This window comes from Oenanthe melanoleuca, chromosome 1, assembly GCF_029582105.1.
Source record: "Oenanthe melanoleuca isolate GR-GAL-2019-014 chromosome 1, OMel1.0, whole genome shotgun sequence".
Taxonomy (NCBI): domain Eukaryota; kingdom Metazoa; phylum Chordata; class Aves; order Passeriformes; family Muscicapidae; genus Oenanthe; species Oenanthe melanoleuca.
In genome coordinates this window covers 81,781,197-81,805,250 of record NC_079333.1, presented here as the reverse complement: position 1 = coordinate 81,805,250, position 24,054 = coordinate 81,781,197, and the positions used below count along the sequence as shown (strand labels likewise).

The window sequence follows — 24,054 nt, the reverse complement described above, 5'->3', positions numbered from 1 at the left end:
TTTGTATGCATGTAATTGCCTGCCTGTCTGTGTGCTGTTTTAATATTTTGTCTAATGTAAAAAACTATTATAATTTATCAACATAATTCTGATGCAAATTGATAATAATTAATGTCTCTAGAAAAACTCATAACCTTTAGCAAACTTTATAGACATGTTTTAATCTTCGAGCACAAGCAATCAGATTTAGACACTGACAGACACAGTGTCTGTTTTTTCAAAGATGGGAAATTGCAGTAAAGGCTGCTTGAGTTACATGCATAGGATAAAGGAGAAAGCTTATTGAAGAGATGGAAACAAGGTCTAGATCCTCTGAAATCTGCCCAGATCCTGCTTTAATTGCAAAGTACTTTACACTGACACAGAAAGTGTTTGCCTGGTGATAGTGGCTGACATTGTTGCTGAGGAGTCTGAGTTCAGCCTTCAGTCAGATTCTGGCTATGAATTTTGCTGAAGTGATGTTTTTTAGAACTCAAGTATAGGCACATGGATGGCTTTCTTCAATCAGCAGCCAGCCATTCTGGTTGATTAAAGGGCTGTTTTCAAAAGCTCTGAAGAGTCCCTTTTAGTTGTCCACAGCTGGAGTCATCGTGGAAACAACACAGGGGGTAGAGGGAAGAGCATTTTCTAGAAATAGGAGGAGGGGTGGAGGGAAATTGCAGAAATGAAATAGAGAAACTAGTCCTGAGCTGACCATTTCTTGGTAATTATGCAAAATGTATTTCAGGACCAGCTGCAGCTGCAGCTTCAAAGATTTCTGGCCTTACTTCTTAGATTCCACATGAAGCTGTTGAAAAAACTCCTTATATGCAGTGCAATATTAATATTTTTAAAATAAAACAGAACTCATTAAGGAAGTATTTCTTGAAAGCTGTTATGGGCTCACTGTAATTGTGCCCAGTCCAGATGCATGTTTGCTGAAAGAGGATTTATGTCTCTCTGCTGTTCCATTAACATTACTTTGTGACTCACTTGCTGACTCCTGAGTCGTGGCAGTGACTACACACTTCCACACGCCCTGTCATTTAGCTCAGAGTTCTCTTCATCTCATGCCAGTTTGAGAGTGCAGCCAGAATGCAGCTCCATCCCAAACCACAGGATCTACTACCTGGCATTTCAGAGAAATTAGCCCTGCTTCTAGAAGTCAGAGGAGACCAGTTCACAGGGCTGAGGAATTTTGCACAACCCAGTCCTGAAGTTTTGGGCAGCAGTGACACCTTGCTGCATCTTGGCAGCTTTTCTGGACTGAAGAAAGGAATCACAACTCTCCTGACTGGGCTTTGGGGATGGGGTTTCCTCCTGGCCCCCCACCTTGTGCCACCCAGCATGACCAGCTGAAGGCTGACTGAGCCTTGTGCACATGAGATTTGGAGAAAGGGTTCTGCTAGCTGTTCCTTTCTCCAGTAGGCTTTGTCAAAGCCAGACTTTGTGGGACAAACAACTTCTGCAGCCGGTTCAGAGTTGGTATTCACTAAAGCTGCTGAAATTTAAGTAAGAAACCAGATTTTGGATTTTCCAGTGTAATGGCCAACAATGAGCACTGCCAAGGAGAAGACTTGCAAAGTTTTCAAGGAAAAGCAGAAGCCAGAAGAAAGGCAGGGAAATAATGACGTGCTTTGAAAGAGAACATGTGCTGTGTCTTTATCATGGAGCAGAAATGTCAATGTATTCACTGTTAGGTATTAATGTATAATGCAGCCACCCATCGTTTGTTGTACATTAGTCATGTCTGACTACTGGACTGCAGATACTGTAGAGTTAAAATTAACGAGAGCATCCATTATTCAGCATGTCTGAGCTACCTGCTTTTTCTTAAGTAGAAAGTATGATTAGAAGGTGTGGATCCGGCCTCTGCTAAAATCAATGGGAGTTTTCTCCTGGCTGTTGAGCAAGCTGTAGCAGGCCCTCACTACACTACACTACAGAGTGTCTTTGGGTTGCAGTGCATATTGCAGAATTCTACTTGCAGAAAATGCCGATGCTTTTTCCCCTCCTAAAATAAAATGAACACCAACCTGCCCTGCCCTTCTCCTATCTAACCTCCTTAGTAAAATACCACTTCCAGAAGAAAATAAAGAATGCCCACAGAAGAAAAAGTGACAAAGGAAGAAATCTCCTCCAAAGAAATGTACCAGAATTTCAAGCTTACAAAGGGAGTCCTGTCATGAGTTGTCAGAGGTCTTGTTAATGCTGAGACAGATAGTTTGGAAATATCATTTTGCCTATTTGCAAAACTAAATCTGAGAGAAAGAAGAAACCCTTTTTCAAGTAATTTTTAATAAATTTTCCAGTGTTTTTTTTTGCATCATCCCTGGAACTAAGGTAGTTTTTGGTGAAGCTCACAGGCAAGCTGAATCCCAGCTTAATGAATATATGACACCCCTTGCAGCATTCAGGAGCTATTTCTGGGTGGGATGTTGGCCTCTAGCAGGAATTGTCCATCACTTCCTTCCCCAGAATAGTCTACTAATGAAACTTTACATTTCCAGTAAATGCAGATATAAGTACATGAGCTAAACACACAAGCTGACTTAAGTGTCACTGCCACTAATTCTTAATTATTTTGTCTTTGGGAGGGTATTGAAGAGTTGGAAAGGGCCTGTTGACATATAGGAAGCTAAAGATGCTCAGCAGGAAACAACTGTGGGTAGGAGCCTAGACAAAGATGCTGGAGGACAGACCCAGAAAGGAAAATTGCCCTTTAGGTTCTATAACTGAGTACTCTTCATAAACCTGTCTTCTAAAACATGCTGGCCATGCATTTGTGTGCTTTAGATCTTCCAGTTAGATGGGATTTGCTCCTTCCCACTGGACAGTATATCATAATATTCAAGCAGCTAAAAATGCAGAATTGCTAGCACCAGTAGATCACATGCAACATTAGGAAATGCAATGTATTTTAAAGAAATATCAAAAAGAAAGAGAGGCAAACTTAAAATGGTAATAAATATGGCTACTTATTTGTAGAATTGTTATTTTTTGTGTCTTTGTTTCTTTGTTGGATTGTCCATTTGGGGATTTTTTTCATTTTTTCAGATTACATTGGGTTCCTCATCTAGATCTCGCTCTACAGACGGACAGCTGTTCACTAGGCATGGAAGTACCAGCACTGAGTCTCCCCGGACATCATCTGACAGTACCATCTCCCCTACAGCCAATTTTGACACTCCACCTGAGCTTTCGGCTTTCCTGGATAATTCTGCTGCTAAGCACAAGCTTTTAATAAAACCCCGGAACCAGAGATCCAGTAGAATGAGAAAATTTTCTCAGGTACATGTGAAAACAAACAGTGTCACTTTTGACATAAACCCAGAAAGTTCTTACTGAACTTTACACTTCAAACTCAGACATGATAAAGTCAGTTTGCTGCATAGATATTTCATTGGGTTTAATAGCTGTTGTCTGAGAAGTATCTGAAGTAGACACTAGGAGCAGTTTAAATATTTTTATATTTATTAATATTAAATATTTACGAGTTTACCTGCTAGCTTTTGATGCAGTGGTTTATGCAACAGTTTCTTCTTAAATTCACTGTGCAATACAATTTAGTATCCTGTTTGTGATGCAGAAGTTGGACTGACTGCTGCATTTCTTATTTAAAAGAGTTTTTTAAGTGATATGATGAACTTGTGTACTTGTCCTAATCTGGAAAATACTGTAAAATCTTGAGTCTTTGGGAGACTACACATGGGGGAACTGTTTTAACTTCCAAAATATAACTTGTCTTATAATTTCAAAAAGTACAGAAAGAGTAAGTTTTGGCCTGTTAATTGGAGCCAAATTCTATACATTTAGACTGTTCTAAATTCAGACCTCTTTCTAACCCAAAACCTGTAAATCCTTTACATGCCATATAGAGATTTAAAGTAAGTCTTAAACAGAAAAAAATGAACGAACCCACAATAAAAATGAAAGTGCATACTATTTAAAAAAGGCTATTAAAAAGCGTATAGTATTTTTAAAAAAATCTTTTTTTCTAAACCATCCTTCTAAACACCGTTTATCTGATCCTTGTCATATTTTGTGAAGCTTAGTTTTTCTTTTCTTTTTCTTTCTTTCTTTCTTTCTTTCTCTTTCTTTCTTTCTTTCTTTCTTTCTTTCTTTCTTTCTTTCTTTCTTTCTTTCTTTCTTTCTTTCTTTCTTTCTCTTTCTTTCTTTCTTTTTCTTTCTTTCTCTCTCTTTCTCTCTCTCTTTCTTTCTCTCTCTCTTTCTCTCTTTCTCTCTCTCTCTCTCTCTTTTTCTCTCTCTCTCTCTCTCTCTTTCTCTCTTTCTCTCTTTTTCTCTCTCTCTTTCAGCACTAAAGTTTTCAGCTTTTACTGCAATATTTTACTTTATTGTTCATGGGCTTTTCAGTGTTTTAAATATCACAAAACCATTAATTTGGCTTGTTTATTATCAGAAATATTATTCCCTCTGTCTCAAAATATTACTAGCTGATATTCTGTATTTCTCCAAATCTGTGAGTGACCTTTCAGCTCGGTAGAGCACCGCTGTGAGCAGCACAATGATGAGGCCAGTTATTTAGAAAAACACATAAAGCAGTAATTCACCGATCAATCCTTCTCTTCCATTCTAACATGGTTGCTAAAATACGATTGCTTTGTCCAGAGTCTCTATAAACTGCCAGGTGACTGAACCCTTCTTGATTCCCATGGAGAGTGTTCACATGTTTTGATAATACAATTTTTAAAATTTCCTTGCCCAGCTCTGCCTGCACACCTTGCTTCAGGCTAACTGGTATCTTCTGCTTTTATGTTCCCGTGTATATGGATTGTGAATGCAGGTGGCATTGCAGCTGGGGTTTTTTGTGGTAATTGCATTTGCAAAACAAGAAGTCGTAGGCACCCTAAAATATCTTTTAAGTGCAGTCATTGTGTTCTTAGAATTAGGGCCTACATCCAAAGTATATATTTACCCAACAAACTATGGTGAAACAGTGAGCTAATACAGGCACCATATGAAAAGGCATGTTCAGCAGCTCAGTACTGTGTTTTCAAATAATCCTGTGTATTTAGCCAGTCCTCATATCAAGTTTAATCGCAAGACCTCACAGATAACTATATATTAATTTGCCAACTTTTTAACTAAGTATGAATTTATAAACTTTTATAAATCGTTTAACTCTTGAAAGAAAAAGAAGACTTTTACACGAAGGAGGCAAGGCTGTAATGCTGTATGACAGTGGGATTAGACACAAGACTGCCATATGGGGCAAATACTCAGCTGGAATGGAGTGTCATAACCAGATGGATTTGTTAGACTTTTGCTCTTGCTTCTATGTACCCTCTCCTCTTCAGAGTCATGCTTCAAGAAGAATGGGTTGTTTTATTTTTAATGCTATTATGGAGTAGTAAAATACAAAGAGACAGATTTTTCTCTTTCAAGTGTTGCTTTTTGCCAAAGAGCAGCACAACATAGACAGTATGCTCTGGAGAATCAATTGCCAAGGACAGTCCAATGGCCATTGTTCTGGTAGACTTCCCATCTACAAAGCCATGAAAGTACTAGTTGTGCATAAAGAAATGTCACACATTGCTTTTATATTTGTTAAATGCATTATTCCAGGATCTGCTTAATTTAAAAAAGCATCCAGTCTGTAGGTTAAGGAAACTGCAAGCTCAGCACTGGAGGCTGAAGTATTGCCTTCCTCTCTATGACTTCAGCTGTAAATGTAATGATGAATAAGAAAAAAAGTGAAGCTGTACATAATGACTGAACTTTCTGAATTGCTTTTTTACAGAAGACCCAGTCTGAATCTCTGACTGATTTGAGCTGTACCCCAGAGGAAGAAGAAGAGGATGATGCTGTATTCAAGCCCAGCAATCAAGAACTGCCATGCAGCACAGCTGCAACGCAGAATGTGGCTTCCTGGCCAAAACCCAGAATGCCTGAGGACTTCCCCCCTGCTTTGAGACCTGTGATGACTCAGCCTGCTTCCGAGTCTGCTGTTGGACAGGAAATCCTGCTACCAGAGAATAAGCCAGAGGACTGCCAACCAACACTGGAAATGACATGTCAGGAGTCTGAGCCCTCATTGCTGTCAGAGGGCAAAGACTCTGAAACTTCTTCCAGTTCAGGCAGAGAAGTACAAAAGCAAGAAGATTCCTCAGAAACACTGGTTTTATTGTCTGGGGATGTGTCAAATGTTGTAAATCAAGAAAATAAGGAGTTGCCTACTGTGTTTCCATTAAACAAATTGCCTTCTGAAGAAAATATTTCAATTACTAAGAGTAGTGTTGTTTGCTCGGGAAGGTCAGAAGAAAATAAACAGAAGGATGATCAGGTACCTGTGGAAATGCCCTGTACTAAAGGGGCAAAAAAAGAGTTTACTCTATCGTCAGAGTCCAGCAAGGAATTTTTCATGGGTTCTTCCCAGCCCACAGACTCATTCCATGTTTCACATTCTGCTTCTTCAATGGAGATGGGATCATCAACTTGCTTCTCTCTAGAGAAAATAAAGACTGCACAGGAGGCAGCTCCTTCTGATAAGGAGAAGAGCCAGTCACTGGTCCACAAGGAGGAACCATTGGGAAAGAAAGCTGAAAAGGCAGTCAGTGAACTCAATGCCTTCAAAAAGTTTTCTGTTTCCTCTGCACGGGAGAGACCAAGCACCAGAAGCCTGTATTTCCCAGAAAGATCAGAGTTGGAAACTCCATTAAATACTGGATTCTTCCTGTCCAAAGCAAAGGTCTCCTCAAGAAATGAGAAGCGGCAAGACAACTTCCAGAAGGGACCAGATATGGATGAGGAAAAAAGCAGCAGCACAAAGGAGACTTTGCTGCCAGAGTCCTACTCTGAGAACACAGGCCAAGCTACAGAAATTTTGCCCAGTTATGTTTCCCCAGCTGTTGATGCACTACCAATGCCAAGCAGTTCTTCAGTGGTATCTCAGAATCAGCCAAATTGTAAAGATAAAAGTCCTTTTCAAGTGAAACTTAGGTCCACCTCACTGTCCTTGAACTATGGAGACAACTCACCACCAGAATCAAAAGGGATTAAAAGATACAGTGCAGAATTTTATTTAGAAAATGAGGGATTGACTTTCTTTCTAAGAGGTGATAAGGCCGAGATCAGAAAAAGAGCCAATACAAATACTGGTGATTCTTTAAATGAAAAGATCAAACCCAAAGCAAAGTCCTCTGAACAGCTTAGTAGCAAACCTCCATTGCCTAAAAAGCCAGTGTTGCAAAGCATAACCATTCCAAACACTGCTGCAAGCAAGGAGAAGCAGGACAAAGCTATTCACTCACCTGAATCCAGAAGTGAAGATAGAGACTTGGAGAAACAGTCAACTTCTTGTAAAGTGCCTGGTAAGACTCCCATAATTTTATAAAGTTACCTTCACTTGCAAAGAGTGACCTTACCTGTGAGATAGCATGAGGAAGCACTATTGTGTCTGCCTGGTGAGTCTGAACTGATGGCTCTGCCTTCAGTGGTGTTGCTCCCTTATTTTCTCTTGCTGAAAAGATTGTCAGAAAGACAGCAGGGAAGAAACAGCAGAGAGAATAAGATATTTTTACCTCTGATTTTTGAATTTCAGGGTATTGCTTAAAGGATGTTCAAAGTGACACTCAAAAAAAAAAGTACACTAACACATATTGGAAAACAAAATAGCAAGCCACTAAGTGTCCGCATTTAGAGCTGCTGCATGGCAATTCAAAATCCAAGACCAAATATTAAATGAGGTGCCCTGTGCAGGATGAGTGACTCAGACTTGTAGACCTTCTTTTTCACCATGGCATTGAGGCACAAATGCAGTGAGGCCCTGTTGCTGCCTGCCATGGTAAATATACCATTTATTTATTGCCTCCTGTGAGCTTTTCTTATTCATTTATCTATCTTTATCATTACTCATTCTTTTTTAAAACAAAAATTAACAACCCTGCAGCTTCCTGGAGTTTAAAGCTAGGAGAGACCACAAAATCATGTCTACTGCAGATTGTTATATTTCACCCTGTTCTCTGTATTATATAATTGGGTTAGAGATATTAAAAAAAAAAAAGAAAAAAAGTCAGACCTCTGGAGACTATGGGCCACAGGCAGAGAACAGAAAAGACTGGAAGTGGCACTACTGTCTGAGGTCTTTGCAATGAAAGTAAACAAGTTACTTGAAGCACACTCAAGCAGTTCTAGCAGGAGACCTCTGCTCTCCAGAGAACAGCCAAGAGGGGAAAAAATGAATCTTTAGGTCTTCTGATATGTGGAAGAAAAGTCTTCCCTGTCCTGGACTTGTCTGGGCATAGGTTTGATGTTAAGAATGTGAGAAGATGCTGGCCAAGCAAATAATAGGCTGTCTCTGTGTCATTGCAGAGCTTCCCCCCATCAGGTTGCTCTTCTCTGATTGGGGTCAGGCTCTGAGCTTTGGAGTAGGGAAACACCAAAACAGAAGATCATCTTAGGGCATGGGAGGCCACTTGTCCTCTAGGGTGACAAAAGTCTCTTCCTAGCCCCAGAGGCAATTTGCTGATTCTCTGAGTGACATCTGATTCCAGTTGTCCTCTGCTGCAGCATCACAAACATTTTTGCAGGACTTTGACCACCTTCACTTTCCTGTTCTCCCTACCATCATAAAGGAGGGGATTCATTGAGATCCACAGCTGGATGTGGTCCCCACAAGCCATCCAGCCAGAGCCTCCCCACAACCTGCAGGCAAGGCAGGGTGTATCTGTATAAATATATAGATATGTATACAATCCAAACACTCGCTTTAAAGGCATTTTCCTCTCTGTGCTGCCTTGATTAGTTGATTATTTGTAGTGATGCTCACATCTCTGATGGACTGAGATTTTGGGGAGGATCATAGTGGGGCAAGAGAGGAGAAGAGAGCATAGCAGGTTGTTCTGGCAGGGTGTGGAAGAGGGCAGTGGTAGAACCAAAGCTCCCTCACACAGCCCATTATGACACACATCCTATTGCTGAGTCCCAGAGTGCCTGCAGATGGACTGGAATATCTTCCTGCAGTGAAAGACAATGAGTGCTGGAGAAGGAAGAGGGGGAAGAAATTAAGCCAGAGAGCACATTTCTCCTTCAGGCTTCTCCTGTGTACTCAGCCCTAGGATGAAGGAGACTGCCCTGAGACGCAGGTCTGCTCTCTGCAAAATAGGAACTGTCGGTGAGAGTTGTGCCTTGGTCTCCCTGATAGAGATGCTGGAGTTTGGAACAGGGTTAAGAAATCCTGCTCTGTTTTCCTCCTCCTGAGAGTCTTACACCAAGTCTGTACAGCCTGAGGTTGTTTAAAATGATGGTTCAGATTGATCTGTGATGGCATTTAGTTTTCTTCCTTATCTACCGCCTTCTTTAGACACCTGACCAACCACCTCCTTGTGCTAAGTTGCCACATCAGCCTGACCTGGCCACCTGAAGTCATGGGTGAATGAGGTGTGCCCACCTCCTTTGAGTGCCTTGGAACTACACCAGCTTTATTGGGAAAAATTGGACAGTGACCTCAAAATTATGTCCCTCTGTGAGGCATAGGAGAATCATGGGATGCAATGAGGACCAAGCAGGGTAACAGCCCTGCCCAGACATCATTTAAAGCTCTTTGAAAAGTTTCCCTCAGCTCAATGAGTCAGGACCTTATCTTTGCAACTGCAAATAGGAGAAATCTGATAAACACAATCAATACAGCCCCTCATGGATCATCTGTGTCTTATCAGGCATGTCTGGCCTCCAGATCTGCCTGGACACTCCTTTCCTTACACCCACCCAGCCCTCTCCTGGCCCTTGAGTTCATCAGCCTTTTCAAAGAGCTGTGGTCACCATCAGGAGACAATTTATGCTATCAGAGAGTTTCTTCCCACTGCGTTAGGAATTAATTCTGTGTGCTGAACAAGAAGACAAGCTGTGAGATGGTGATACAAGGGGATGCAGTTCCCTTCTCATGTACACTCATTTCAGAAAAGTCAGTTTGCTGCGTTACTGAAGTCAGCAGGAGCAATGTGCTTCATTTAGTTCACATTTTAGCTTTTCAGCACTCTTGGTACCAAAGGAGAGCTGATGGGATGCTGGCTTACCACACCAGGTGAAAGCAGCACTCCTGCTCTCCAGAGCTTTCTGGGGAACTAGTGAGGGATTGCTTTACCTCTCTCAGGCTGCAAGGAAACTCTTTAATGTCTGTGTGAAATTAGTCAACCCAGGAGAAGTAATTTTTAAATCTCTGGTGCTAAATGCACAAGTCCTTGCAAGATTTAAAAGGTTAAGCTGTGTTGTTTGGAGTTGACACTTTGCTATAAATCCTGTAAAGGGCAGAAATAATTACCATATGCTAACAGGTTATTACAACAGCGAAACCGTAAGCAGCACTTGTCTGAATCTGCATATTAGGATAAACAAAAATCAGCAACTGAGGAGCTGTGGTGGGGAGACAACCTCTGAAAAGAGAAAAAGAGCTCAGGGAAGAACGATGAATGTTATGGTGTATGAAATTGGTGTGTATTGTCTGGAAAATACAGGCTCTAGAATGACAAGAGAAGTGTTTTTCTCTACATCAAAAAGACATTGCTTTAATGCTGTCCTGGCTACAGCTGAAAAACAAGCTGTCACTTTTTTTTCCCCCAAAAGAAGTTGCTTTCTCAGTTGTGTCAGGCTATTTTGCAACATGGCTGTTTTCCAACAGTGAAATAGACTTTGATGCAAACAGCATTTTCTTGTGTAGAAAAACTCTTCTGGCATCGGTAGTATAGATCCAATCGAAAGTCAAATACCTCTCAGAGCAGCTTAGAGAAGAAAGAAATGTCAGAAATATATAACCAGATCTTTAGAATAGCTTTGTCTGAAATTAAGGAATTGGGTGTGTATACTGAGATGAATGCATGTAGTGCTTTAATAAACAAAGGGAAATATGTAGGCCAGGATATTCTAAATGCTATATGCATTTGTAAAGCCCTTCTTAAAATAACTGGAGTTTTATAAATGAGCAAAGATGCAACAGTGTGGAATTAAATATGCATGCATAAGCAGTGTTATAAAACAATGACACTTACATACAAAGGATGTTATCTCCCTGTGTAAAGTTGTTTGGATTAGTTTTGAGTATGTTTGCTTTTAAAACACTCAGGAATCCATAAATTAGCTTTGCTTGCTGTTAGTGGTTTGACTTTCAAAAGACTTTAAATTCTGGCTCTGACCTTTTGCCTGCACACATGTACAGCAAGAATAACCACTCTTTGCAGTCCTTGCAGGCATAAAATTTCCAAGTATGAGACTTCTATGTCATAAAGAACCTCTGCTACAATTTGTGTGCACAGAGGCTTTTAGATGTAAAGAAAATAGGTCTCAGATTTAAAGAAATCTGAGGCCATCTCTAAAAAAGACAAAGTTAATCCCTAAATCTCAGGGTAATGGTTAAATGTTGCTGTGTTTATCCATATAAGCAGCACACACAGAGAGATACACTTGAATACATGAAGTATATCTTTCACTTTCTGCATGTGTGTGTAAACCCGTGCACAATAACAAATCAATCACAGTTCCTTTTGTGCGTTAGTGTATTATCTTCATCTTACTGTTCATACAACCAGTCTGACACACATTACAGGATAATATCCATATATCAGTGGGAAATTTATACATTTATTTCCACAGTATTTAAGCAGAAGAAATTTCATCTATAAGATCAGAGTTTTAGTCTGAGATAAAAAAGGAAGTTGTTCTAGTAAAATACTAAGGGAAACAGATACCTGAATTAAATGGGGTTGCAGCAGGGGAGTTTCCTCCTCTAGACAACCACTGAGGCAACCAGCCCTGATGCTTTCAGACTCAGTGGAGGAGAGCTTGAGGGATTCTGATCTGCAGGAGGGAATTGAGAAGGTGGCTATGGTTCACTTGGCTTCAGAGCTATCCTCAGTGCTTGGTCTGGAAGCTGTGGAAGTGGTGAAGAATGCAGAAAGAACAGCTGACCTTGTGACTGACCCATGTGTGTTTGCTGGCTGTGGGGAAGACATGAAGGGAAGGCTTCAGCAGCCTCTGGGTGTGGTTTCAAGTGGCAGCAGAAGATCTCAGGAGCTTACATTAATTTCTGGCTTTAATACATGGTGACATTATGCACAGACTGGCTTGACAAGTTCTGACCCAGTATCTTTCCATTGTTGGTGACATAACCCAAGGGGAAGAAGGGGCTCCTCTCTTTCATAAAAGCCTGAGGCCAAGCCAGTTCCAAGGAAACCAGGAAAAGATCCAATCACGAGGTTAAAGCTGTGAATGAATGAGAGACAAATTGCTGCCAGCAATATCCTTTATTAGCTTATGAAGTTATTAAGGAATGAGTTGAATAGCACATTGTTTAAAATAACATGTTGTAATATGAAATGAAGAATATTATTTAGATTTTAGTTTTATTCTGAAAATCTCTCAAGTGTAACATGGAAAGAAGAGGCTCAGCCCTGCTTCCACAAAGGAGAAGTGAAACACAGAGCATTTGTGGTGGCTGTGGTCTGTCAAAACTGACTAAGCTTTGCATGGATGATGCCACTGCTTGCATTTTGTACTTCTTTGTTATCTCCCTAAGAGTAGTATTTAACAGCTGGGACTTTCTGTGCCAGCTGCTGTGCATGTGACATGCAGCAGAAGCAGGAATTAAAATCGTCCTTTTGAGTACTTTTGGTTCCACTCTGGCTACCCAGTTCCTTAAATGCTGTGCTTTGCCACGTGGTGAACCATAAAAGCACATGGGCTATCCCATGACTAGATAAGACAGAGCTTGTTCAGTCATGAACCAGAATGATGTGTGAGCAGCACTTCCCTTGAGAACAGTCACTTCCTGAGAAAGCTTTTTGCCTCTTTGTGTCCCTTAGGGTACCAAGAGCTTCACAGGACAGTCTCAGGTCACCTTAAACTGCCAGCTCTCTTCACCATGCTATCTCCTGGATTACTTCACCACCTTTCCTCCTTCTGGCTAAAACAATGGTGCATATATACTGCCAAGAAACCTTATCTAATTGGAGGTGGGAAGATGTAAAGGACCTCTGGGCAATGGGAAAGATAATAAATAGTAAATATGCCTCTTCTACCCCTTACAGTAATTCTGGCTGATGGATGTGGTAGCAAATCCTGCGTGGGTTGCATCTGATTTTTTTTTTTTTTTCCCCTGAAGATAAGGCACTCCCCCTGCCTTGTCTGCCTGTCTGGCTTTCTGCAGCGAAGACTCTCAAAGGAACAAGGGCAGAATGTAATTGCTTAAAGATACAATAAAGCCTCTCCCTTTAGCAGATCAGTTCTTGATCTTCTGTAGGTGATTCTACTCTGTGTCCTAAGTTGGCCTGTACAAATACATATAAAATCTTCAGGATTATGATAAAGAGCTTCTGTTCCTTACTATCAAAGGGTCATTTGGATACCATCTCTTGTGGAATGATACCTGGCTCTGGTTTGGCTGCCTTCTAATTGGCATGACTAGGATGTCTGGCATCTCATCAGGAAGAATTGCCTGAAGAGTAAAGGTGCTTGGTGTCTTCATTAGAGCATCTGCCTTATGAAGAACATTGTTTTAATACCAGCCTCCAGACATAACACTGCAGGACTGGGAACCCTGTTGTGCCAGGCAATGCACAGTGAAATAACAGCAGGATGAATCCTAAGTTCATGAGGATGACAGAGAAATGGAAGCACAGGTGGCAGTAAGACCCTTACATGTAGTGGAGTAAATAGAGCCTGGGCATAGCATTCATTTTGTCAGTGTGGATTGTGTGGTGGAAGCAGAGAAGGAGCAACCTTGATATTTAGATAAAGCTCCTGTGGTGTGGCAGGGAAAATGGGACAAAACACAAAGGGGGATTTGGAATCACAGCAACTAACATGTACATCACTGGCAGCATCCAGGCAGAAGCCAGGTTCCCAGTATAATCAAAAAGTGTGGGTGGATTGAAAAGGACCTTCAGGATAAAGACATTGGAGCTTTTGAGCTCCAAGATATTACAGATGGTGAAGGAAGGTAAAGAGGTGGTGGAAGAGGATGCATGTGGTGGTATGTCTGCAGCTGTTACAGCCAGAGAGCTGCTCCTCAGCTCTGAGGAACATGGGACATCACCTTTAGTGGTGACAGATCATCCACGTGCTGCGGCTTTGGGAGCTGATGAAGCATTGCACCTGGTTTTACTGGGCAATGCACTAATAAGTCCTTCCCAAATTGCCCACCACCTGAAAAAGTGCAGATGGCTGCAAGCAAAGGAGGGATTGTAATGGCAGATTCATTAGCAGACATCACATAATTTCGACTGTTTGTTTTTACCTATGAAGATCCTAATGAGGTTTGTCCTAAGATATTGAGAGAAGAGCTTTGACTTGCTAGTGGTTATCTTGGAGAGTTGTGGAAGTTAAGGGGCACTGACTGAAGTGTACAGAAAACCATTCCAGGTGAAGTGGTGTAGTCTTTCCATGTCAGCTTAACTGCTTAACAGCTTAACTGTTTCATCTCAAGTGCCAGTTCTGACCATCATATTTGAAGGAGATTTGACCAAACTAGGACAATGCCTAAAAAAGAAAGAGTGATCTAGAGAATATGATTAATCAGAGAAGTTTAAAAAATAAGGGAAATGTGGTCTAAGTCTTCAAATGCATAACAGCCTGTTGCAAGGAGACTATGAGTAATCTGCTCGTGTCCACAGTGTGTAGGAGAAATAGTTAAGGATTTAAATTAGTGCAAGGAAGATTTAACTTACCAAATAGGAAAAAAAAAAGAAAAAAAAAGAAAAAAAAAAAAAAGCTGTGCCATAGGAATTAGATACATATTTGTGAGTAAACAGTTTCTATGAAAATGATCTTTCAGTTGATCTTGCCTTGCAGTTGAAGGATAGGCTATGTGACTTATTGAGATCTCTCCCAGCCTTATTCTTTATCATCTTGTAAAATGAGATAAAAATTAAGCAAGGAGAGCCAGTGGAAGGCAAAAAAAGACAGTGACTGGAAAAAGATTATGAGAGGAACAGCTGTTGTCATGCAAAGATAGGGGTTAGGTGGGAGGCAGAGAATTCGAGTAACATGCTGTGCAAGAGAGAGGGAAGCTCCTTCAGTGTTCAGGGACTCTGTTTTATCTGTGCTGCATTTGCACAGCTGGACTTCTGAGTTGTTTCTTCCAGAGGTTTTCCTGCAAGATTCCACGAGGTGAATGTGAAGGGAAATGCAAGCATCAGCTGGCAAAACATCTTGCTTTGGCACTAAAGCATGGGTTTTTTTCTCTTTTTCATTTTTTAGCTGACACAGGCTTTATAATGTTCTCTTGTTCAAATAACTACTCTCTCTCTGGTGAGGTATAAAAATGATTTGAGAAAATCCCTGAGCAAAGCAAGTTTGTGGGCTTTCATAATATGCCTGTGTTGGCAGACTCCAGCTCTTGGGAGTGCATCATCCCTTTTATCTTCCATGCCTTCATGAGGCATCTCAGAGATGTTTGCCTGCTTTCCTTTTCAGGGCCACATTCCACCAAACTAGACCAGAGAGCTCCAGAAATTTGTCTGACAGCTCCACAGGGTCCCATCAGCAGAATCCCCTAGGGCAGTAATCCTTTCTGGCTGGGTCTGCCTCCTCCCAGGTCCCTGAACAGGATGCTGACTAAGTAACAAACTTTTCCAAAGAGCAGGAACACATGATTTGAGGACGAGAAGCTTAACTTCTTCTCTGAAAGAGCCTTCTGTAAATTTTGATGCATCGGTGGCCAGAACTGGCTGGGAAAGGTGAAATCAACCTTCTTGGGTCTAAGGTTGTTAGTCCTATTCTCGTTCCTCATTTAAACTACACAGAAGCTCTACCATTCATTGTGAAACTCAATTTTGTCTTCATTGTGAGTAAAAAAATGGAGAACCTAGGAGATGGAGCTGCTGGAGCTGCTGAGGTTCTTCTCTTGACTGAGTTCTGTTCAGTGAATAGACAGGATTTCCCTTCTCAGAATATTTGAATACAGGGTATTTCTCTTTCCCATAACCTTGGATTCTGCACATCCTTGGGTAGCAGTTGTGAGATCAGCAGGGTAGTAGTTTTGACTTTCTTCTCCAAAAATTGTCTTATTCTTTTTTTTTGTTGCTCAAGTTTCATTTCTGGTAGACCACAACAGAAGTTACTGGCCTCAGTGAAGACCATGGTCAGAATCAGCAGGGATAAGTCAACATAACCTCACATCAAAAGACCAGAAAGTCACTCTGGTTTTAGCAGTACTTCTGTGTGCTCAGACATCACAGTCTGCTGTGCACAGGCACCCATGACACCTGCAGACTCCATGGAGCTGAGTGGGGTGCTGTTCCTAAAGAGGTGGAAGGAAGGCAGGAACCAGACTAAGGCATGGGCTGCTGCTGCATGGACATCAAAAGAGCAGGAGCTGAGGGCAGCCACAGTAGGGAAAAGGTTACCATTGCAACATTGCAGTCCACCTTTGAATTTTCTCCTGCTTGCCTCTAAGATACTGTGGAAGAGGGAGCAGAAAGGGCAGACCTTAGGAAATGGGTAGATTAGTGAAGTTTGATTCATGTTTCTGCATCTTCCCTCATGTGAGGGCAGTGACACTGCAACTCCAGCTGAACTAAGATGCAAAGTTTCTCACCAGTAGAATCATAACTTAAACCTGTGAGCAGGGGAAAATTTCTCTCCAGAGACCAAACTAAACAGAATTCCTATTTATTCAGGCTGGTTTCATATCCTGGGACCAATCAGTATATTGAGAAAGTATAAGCTGAAGCTGATTACAACTTTTTTTCCTATAACCATGTACATAAATAATCTGTCAACAGATAAAAGCATGCCTTCCCCCGTGGCTGCTGGAGACGCTGGAAGAGATCCTGACACTCCTACAGAGCCAGCCTGGATTTCCATTGCAAGGCAAAAGCAGAGGGGCGTGCATCAGGAGAAGGAACTCGACAGAGAAAAGCTTGTGGCTCCAGATAATAAGTCAAATACAGAGAAACAGAATAAAGCAAAAGAACAAACAGAGGTACTTGCAGTACAAATTTGTGATGCTTTTGTTATCACCTCCTGTAGTATTCTTTGGATCTACTGCTGTGTTACTACCAGTCATGCCATAATGATTACAGATACTTAATGCATGGAACTGTAACTAACAAAGACATTGCTCTCATAAATGTGTCACAGATTCAAAGTTCTCTGATTGTTCAGATAGGTAATTTTGTGTCTCCAAGAAATCCTGGAACTATGTGATGTGTGTAAAATTTCTTGGCGTACCTACCAGATCTAACATGTGTATTGCATCCTAAAATATCCAAAATGAAGTGCTAAACTGTGGTCTTCGATCCTCCTCAGTGCAGAGGAAATATGTTGTCTCTAACTATCCTTTTAAGCACAGCCTTTAATTGAACTTCTTATACCTCCTGACTGATTTAACACTGAATGAACAGCTTGGTCTCAGAAACTTCTAGGTAACAATTTTTAGAGCCCTGGGAAGTGAAATAGGATAAAAATAAGTGCTTGCGAAGAGTGCCAGTATATAAATTCTGGTTTCCTCTATATGGGTAATTCAGAAGCCCATGTGGTGCCATGGAATATGGGCTGACACTGCCTCTTAAGAGATCCCACGTAAAACAGGGTGATACCTGTAGCAAATGATCTTCCCAGATGGCACAGCTGTGCCAGTGGAAGTGCATGGCATGGATCCAGAGCACTAAACTGCTGCCTGTTGTGCATCCTGCACAAATAAGAACTCTGCTCTAATTCAGGAGAGCAGGTGTTCTATACCTGTATGGCATTCCCAGTGCAAATGACCTACTTTCTTGCTTCAGGTGGTACTGTTAGAACCCCAGACAGGTGTATAACATCCTGGAATAAGAGATGATTTCTAGATGATGAAAAATAGCAGTGGCTAGATTAACAAGAAATAATACCTAATAAGATGTCTAGATCAACTTCTGAACTGCAGTACTGCCCAACACAATCCCAAAATACAGTTTCTATGTCAGAACAGGAAACTCCAGATTTTAGCTGGCAATGATCTCTGAAATTCATGCCATGCATTTTATTTCCCTATAGCAGCTAGCAGAGAAACATGCCAAGATGCTTCTGACTGCAGCATGTGAGGCTTGGTGCCACTGTACTACTCCCACTTTCTCTTTCTCCCACATGGCACCAGGCACTATCACTTCAGAGTAGTTTTTAATACTGGCAAGAAAATCTGTTGGAGGATGTGTTTGACTTTTTTTTTATGAAAAATCCATTTACCATCAACTGTCCAAAAATACAGTGCCCTAGCCCATAAAATTTGGGAGATGGAAGGAAAACATGAGAGAACGAGGCTGTTTCCAAATCCTGTGTATGCTTGTAGAGATGTGCAAAAGACTTGAAATACATTTTGCAGTGAAGACTATAATTATCTACTCATACCATTATGAATAGGAGATATGGAGGGATAATTTTAATATGTAAAATTGAGTATCATGGATGTTACATGAAAACACTGTAACTTTCTGAACAGGTATCAGCTCAAGGGAGAGGATTGGGACCAATGTCTGCTGAACTGTGGCAGGCTCCCTATCCACTACTTTGCTATTTCGTGTTCGTCCAAATTGAATTTATTCTCCCTGAATTACTTGGATTTTATCCCTCTCTGTGCCTAGGGGCCAGTGAAGCAACAGTGGACCAAACCTTCACACTTGGCACCTAAAACCACTTCTGAAGATCAGAGGAAAGACACAAAGCCTGAATCAAAGCCCCTGCTGAGAACCAATTCATTGTCACATTATGTCCCTGGTAAGAAACAAAATGCTCAAACTGTGGGCTGTTATCTCACAACCTTGTCAGAAGAAATCCTGCTTGAGTGTGCTGCAAAAGGAGTAGGGGCTAGATCCTAATCTCTTCCTCAGCCCCACATCAGCCAGGGCAAAGAGTTTTCTTAGCACTCATGTCTGGGGTTTTATTTGGTATTTTATTTATTTATTATTTTATTTGAGGTTTTATTTATTCATATTCTTTTGACCAATTTGATTACAAACAAAAGAGGAAAAAGGGGTAGCCAAAAGCTTGTGTTGAAAGAAATGTGAATCAAGAACTCCAGGCCCTTTCACAGGAGAGAGGCCTAAATGCACTATCTCAGTGTAAAATGTAAACAAAAATATTTACAATAGCATTCAATTTAAATGTGGCTTCCTCAGCAAGCTGAGGAATGGTGCGATCACAAACTGTCTGACCATCAGTCCTCCCACAATGAGTTTGTCGTAAATCTCTTTGGTAAATTAAAATTTGAAAGAAGGGCATAAATTTTGAAGTAATAAAATTCCTGTGAGTTGTGGGGCTGAGTAAAGGAGGAATTCACAAGTGAATTCTTTAGCTAATGAGAGTCTTTTCATTCTTGTTTGGTCTGTGTGTTAACATGGGGCACAGCAAGGAATCCAGGTCATCATGTTGAGTTTTGGTGAATTTAGAGATCAAAAGATATTAGTGATGAGAAAAAAATTGTATTACTTAGAGCACAGAATGGCAATTTCCTCAATAAATTATTGCACAAAAAGCTTCCATGTGAAATGTAAATATTTTCTACCACAGGGCAAGGCACAGGAAGTGTTTAATAAAAGAGGGTGTTTAGTCACACAGCAAGTGTGAAATGTCCATGTGCTTTATTCACAGTAGCTCCATCACCTGCACTGGTGGATAAGGAGGAAATAAGCCACTTGAAGAAAGACAGTAATGCTGCTCCAGATCAGCCATTGTGGATGGAGCTGGCCAAAAAGAAATCTCAAGCTTGGAATGATATGCCGCAGATCATAAAATAGAATGATGCAAACAAGTAGCATCTTTCATAATTAAGTCAACTACTTAACTGAACTCCTACAGACCAGCTAATCACAGTGAAGAATCTCTTGATACAGAAAGGCTTTATTATACAGCTGTGGAGAAAGCGTGCAATAGGTGCAGTCAAAAAGTTTACCTTTGGTTTTGTAGCAATCAGAATTGCAATGGCAATGGATTACTTAAATTATGCTAAGGACATACTTACACTTTGGAAAATAAAACTTTTGCCTTATGTATTTCCTGCATTTTCTGCTTTTAATGATGTTTGTATCCAAACAGGATCTTTACTAAACTTTGCTGAACTTCTGTTGTTGCTGGCAGATTCTGTTTGTTATGGTTTTCTCTGTTTACAGTTATAAATTGTGCTCTTACATCCTGATTCTTGTGATGTGTTTCACTGGAATCACGTGACATTCTCTACCAAAGCTATTAGGCCTGTGGAGGTATTCCTGAGCAACTGCTAGTGAGTAGTGCATTAAAATGTGTTGCTTGAGCTGCAGGTTTGCCTAGCTAAGCTAGTGGTACAGTTTCTGGGGTTGGGTTGCATTTCGGGAGCCACAAATATGTACATTTATGTGTGACCATGAGAAAAAATCCTCAGTTCTTTCTGTGAGCAACCTTGGTTGCACAGTGCTTTCAAATGGGCAAGCAGTAAGGAAATGGAACTGCAGTTGGTAGCTCATCAATGCATTCATAGTTGCTTTCCTACCTAGATTCATCTGGCTGCAACTGGCTTTCCTTCCTGTGAAACGTCATTCCCAGTCAGGAGGATAGTATTAGTAGCAGTGGTCAATATGAATTTAATTAAAAATTAAGAACTGAAAATCCTAAAGCTAAAGTTCAAACTGAAATGCTGGGATAAACTGTGAATTTCATCACAGCGCCAGCTTCACATATCATCCCCCACATAATCTTAATTCCTCTCATTAAAAACCAGTAACATACAGATAGCATGTCTGTACTTGACTACCTTTATATAACATCCTCATGCTCATTGGCCTGAAGTCTCCCCCACCAGTTTGTGACTCCCACTCATAAAGTCTCCTAGGCTCTTCACCTTCACGTGTTTAACAAGATTGACAAGATAAATCATTTGCTGCTGATTGACTGAAACTCCTCTGAACATATTTTATGACCTCGCTATGAGTTACAGAAGCAAAGGACAAGCCTTGTGATACCCCACTGCTAAGACAAGCATTTCATTTTGTGTATGCATGGGTGAAGTACTACCTTAGCACTGAAATCCCTAGATTTATTTATGTTTATGTTAGTGATTTTGTTTTTATTATCACATTACACTCTCCTTGGAAAAATGTGGGAAGACTTTAGGAAACATAGGATTTTCTGGCACCTGTGTTTGCAATTTTGAAATCTTATCTTCTCTTCAGAGGCAGGAAGGAAAAACCTGAGCCCTCTTGGTAATGACAACTGCATTTAGTAATGAATAAAGAAATAGAGAGTTGAGCACATGAATATCCAAGATGCTGTTAAAGGTTTTCAGTCAGGTTGCTTTTATTGTTAAAACTAGGAGGAGGAAAAGCTAATTTAATGTTTGTCAGAGCCAGTGAGCCTGCACTGCTGTTGGGGTCAGCCTGCATGGCTGCTGGGGTCCTGAATGGGGCCATGCACAGACCTGCTACAGCCCATCACAGAGCTGTCAGCAGCCCCCACCCAGACAGGGTTCTGCCAGCTGTCCCAGGGTTTTCTCCTTCCTGCAGGTGACCAAAGGCAGTGTGAGATACCTGCTGAAATCACAAGTTACAAGACAGCTGTCTGTCAAACAGATCCACACCAAAAATGGTTGCCTGAAGGTTGATTGTGCAAAAAACTTTCACACTTCTCCCCCGTAAGAATGCACAGTCCTTAATCTCAAGTGATTTTTTTTTTTTTTTGGTATTAATATTCTGGGACCTACAGTAGAAATAGACACATATTTGAGATACAATAAAAGCCATGTTAACTCCCTCACTTTTCAAAACACCATTTCTAAAATAAATAATTAGCATAAAGTGTAATATTAAGATATGCTATTACCTTTTGTAGCAATCTTGAAAAAAAACCACAGTTTCTCTATTTAAGGAATATAACATATTAAAAAAGACCAAATCTGTACTCTCTAATTATTGCTGCCTCATTGAAAGGTTTTCAGGAAATGTAGTTAGAGGTACATTCTGTCTTCTTACAATTCCCTCACTGTTTACAACAATCAAAACTGCAAGATTTAATTGCAATCAGTGGTCTTCTTCATAGTCTCCCACCACTGCAGTGGCCCTGGCCTTTGTGTAAGAGAAGCCACTTGGCTACTTGAACCTCTGATATGACGGCCAGGGGAATTTTTATTTTCTCAAAGTGTTATTTTGTCTCCAGATTTCTAAGACAAAGGGTCATGCAAGTAGGACTTGCTATAGGTGTCCTGCAGCAGGTAGGCAGAAAATAGTTTTAAAACTCATGTATTTTTCTTTGGTGAAGTGGCTCATTTGTGGAACTAGAAAGATGCAAATAAAAATACAGTTCTCTCCTTTGTATGAACAGTGAGTTATGTTTCACACTCAATGCCACCAGAAAAGCCTTTCAGATCTGATCAGCTTTCCTGAGGACATCATTATACATTTCCAGCTGAGAGGCAATATGACTAACTCAGGCTGATCCATTTTGCTCAGGCAGCTGCAATATATATTGGTGGAATATAACATCTAACAGGGAAATAAAATGTAAAAATTCACCTTTTGTTCATGACTCATGCACATAAACTAACAGAGTTGGAATTACAGTCAAAGAACAACAACAAAATGGACTTGAAAAATAGAAGTTTCCTGCTCCAGAAGTACTGCATGAGACATTTTTGGCTTTCTGTTTAATGAGCAAGGTGCCTTCCCAGTGGTGAAGGGCCTCACATAATGCAAATGAAACCATCTATCAGGCTTCTTTCAGCACAAAACCCCTAAATATGATTATTTATGCAGTTTAATAGTTGATTTACCCTAATCAGCTACCTCCCAATGTTTAGTAATTTATGTTAAAAAAATGCAACTAAATGATTTTAAATGGATAGTGAAATGTAATTTTTAAGGCCAAAATATCCCTTCAGTCTTTACTTTAATATGGTGTTTTGTACAGTGCTGCCTTTGACAATAAAAACTGTTGCATTTTTTATCAAGATGAAGAGGAACATAAAATCTTGTTGCCAGTGAAAAAATTCAGCAGCAGAGTAGCAAGCAGCTTGCTGTAATTTTGCAATGCTATTAATTCTGTCTTAGTCTCAAGGAGCACAATAAACTTGCCAAAATGTTTGCTTTGTATACATGATGAGCCCTCTGCTGTGGGTAACAAAGGTTTAATTGTAGGATTTTGTATTTGTGGCTAGAAGATAACTTTCGTACTGTTATAGATTAAAAAAAAACCAACAAAAAACAATGTGAACACTGGGCAGTGCTGTGTGTCCGTAAAAACCCCAGGAGGGAATGCAACCCTGTGTGATCCTGCCCCATGGGATTAACTCTTGTAGGAGAAGACATTTCAGCTTCAGTGGGGCACAGGTCTCACTCAGGCTCACATACTCCCAGTGTTTACCAAGATGCTCAACAAGTGACAGAAACCACTGAGTTTTTGTAGCATGGGATATTATATTGTCTGACTTCACATAATAAAAACCACATATAGTTTTTTTATGGATTATTACTCCCAGATCACGTTTCACTTTGAAGCTGGGGACTGATGGGACATGTGTTCACAGACCATTCAGATCTTCCTTTGCAGTGTCTTGCAGCACCTTTGCTGCAGATTCTCTCTATGTACACTGGCTGTATTCCCAGAAGAAAAGCACTCTAGCTCACTTAAGGCAACTTAAATGGAGATCATTCTGGGAAATGCTGAACTATCTCACTCTCCAGGATCCCAAATCTCTCTCTTAAGGATTGTTAGGAATGCAGCTAAGAGCATTTAAATATTACTGAAGCAAAGTGATTGAAGAAAATTTTCCTTCCTTCCATCTCACTCACTATCACACTGAATACTTTCACTGTTGATTTCTTTTTGCTTTGTTCATTTACCTATGCAAATAAGTATGAAGTGGTGCATTTTGCAGGTTCATAATTCCATTGAAGCATATTCAAGGTTGCTGAGCAAAGTACTATGGTATCTTAACTCATTGTAACCAGTAGTCTCCATATTTTCCCAAATATGGCTAGATTTCTCAAGCTGAGAATTGACACGTAAATTACTATCCTGCCTTTGAGAGTCAGTTCCTCCTGAGAAACCCCTAATTTAAAAAAGGAAAAAGAAAGAATTCTCTGTTCACTGTCTACTAAAAAATGACACTGCACCAATGGGTCTGGCAAC

At 40.5% G+C, this 24,054-nt stretch overlaps 1 protein-coding gene across 3 annotated transcripts in view; it reads left to right on the top strand.

The window, feature by feature from the left end:
- CRACDL (CRACD like) overlaps nucleotides 1-23,015 on the top strand; it is a 65,851-nt gene extending 42,836 nt beyond the window's left edge. For 2 of the 3 annotated variants that reach the window (XM_056492402.1, XM_056492250.1), the window contains 5 exons: nucleotides 3,037-3,270; nucleotides 5,741-7,310; nucleotides 16,713-16,912; nucleotides 18,546-18,678; nucleotides 19,552-23,015. In XM_056492402.1, the coding sequence (XP_056348377.1) occupies nucleotides 3,037-3,270; nucleotides 5,741-7,310; nucleotides 16,713-16,912; nucleotides 18,546-18,678; nucleotides 19,552-19,697 (2,283 nt within the window). In that variant the 3' untranslated portion in view covers nucleotides 19,698-23,015. The remainder of the gene's footprint in view (nucleotides 1-3,036; nucleotides 3,271-5,740; nucleotides 7,311-16,712; nucleotides 16,913-18,545; nucleotides 18,679-19,551) is intronic. The other variant, XM_056492318.1, reaches the window with a different exon arrangement.
- Nucleotides 23,016-24,054: the final 1,039 nt, after the last annotated feature.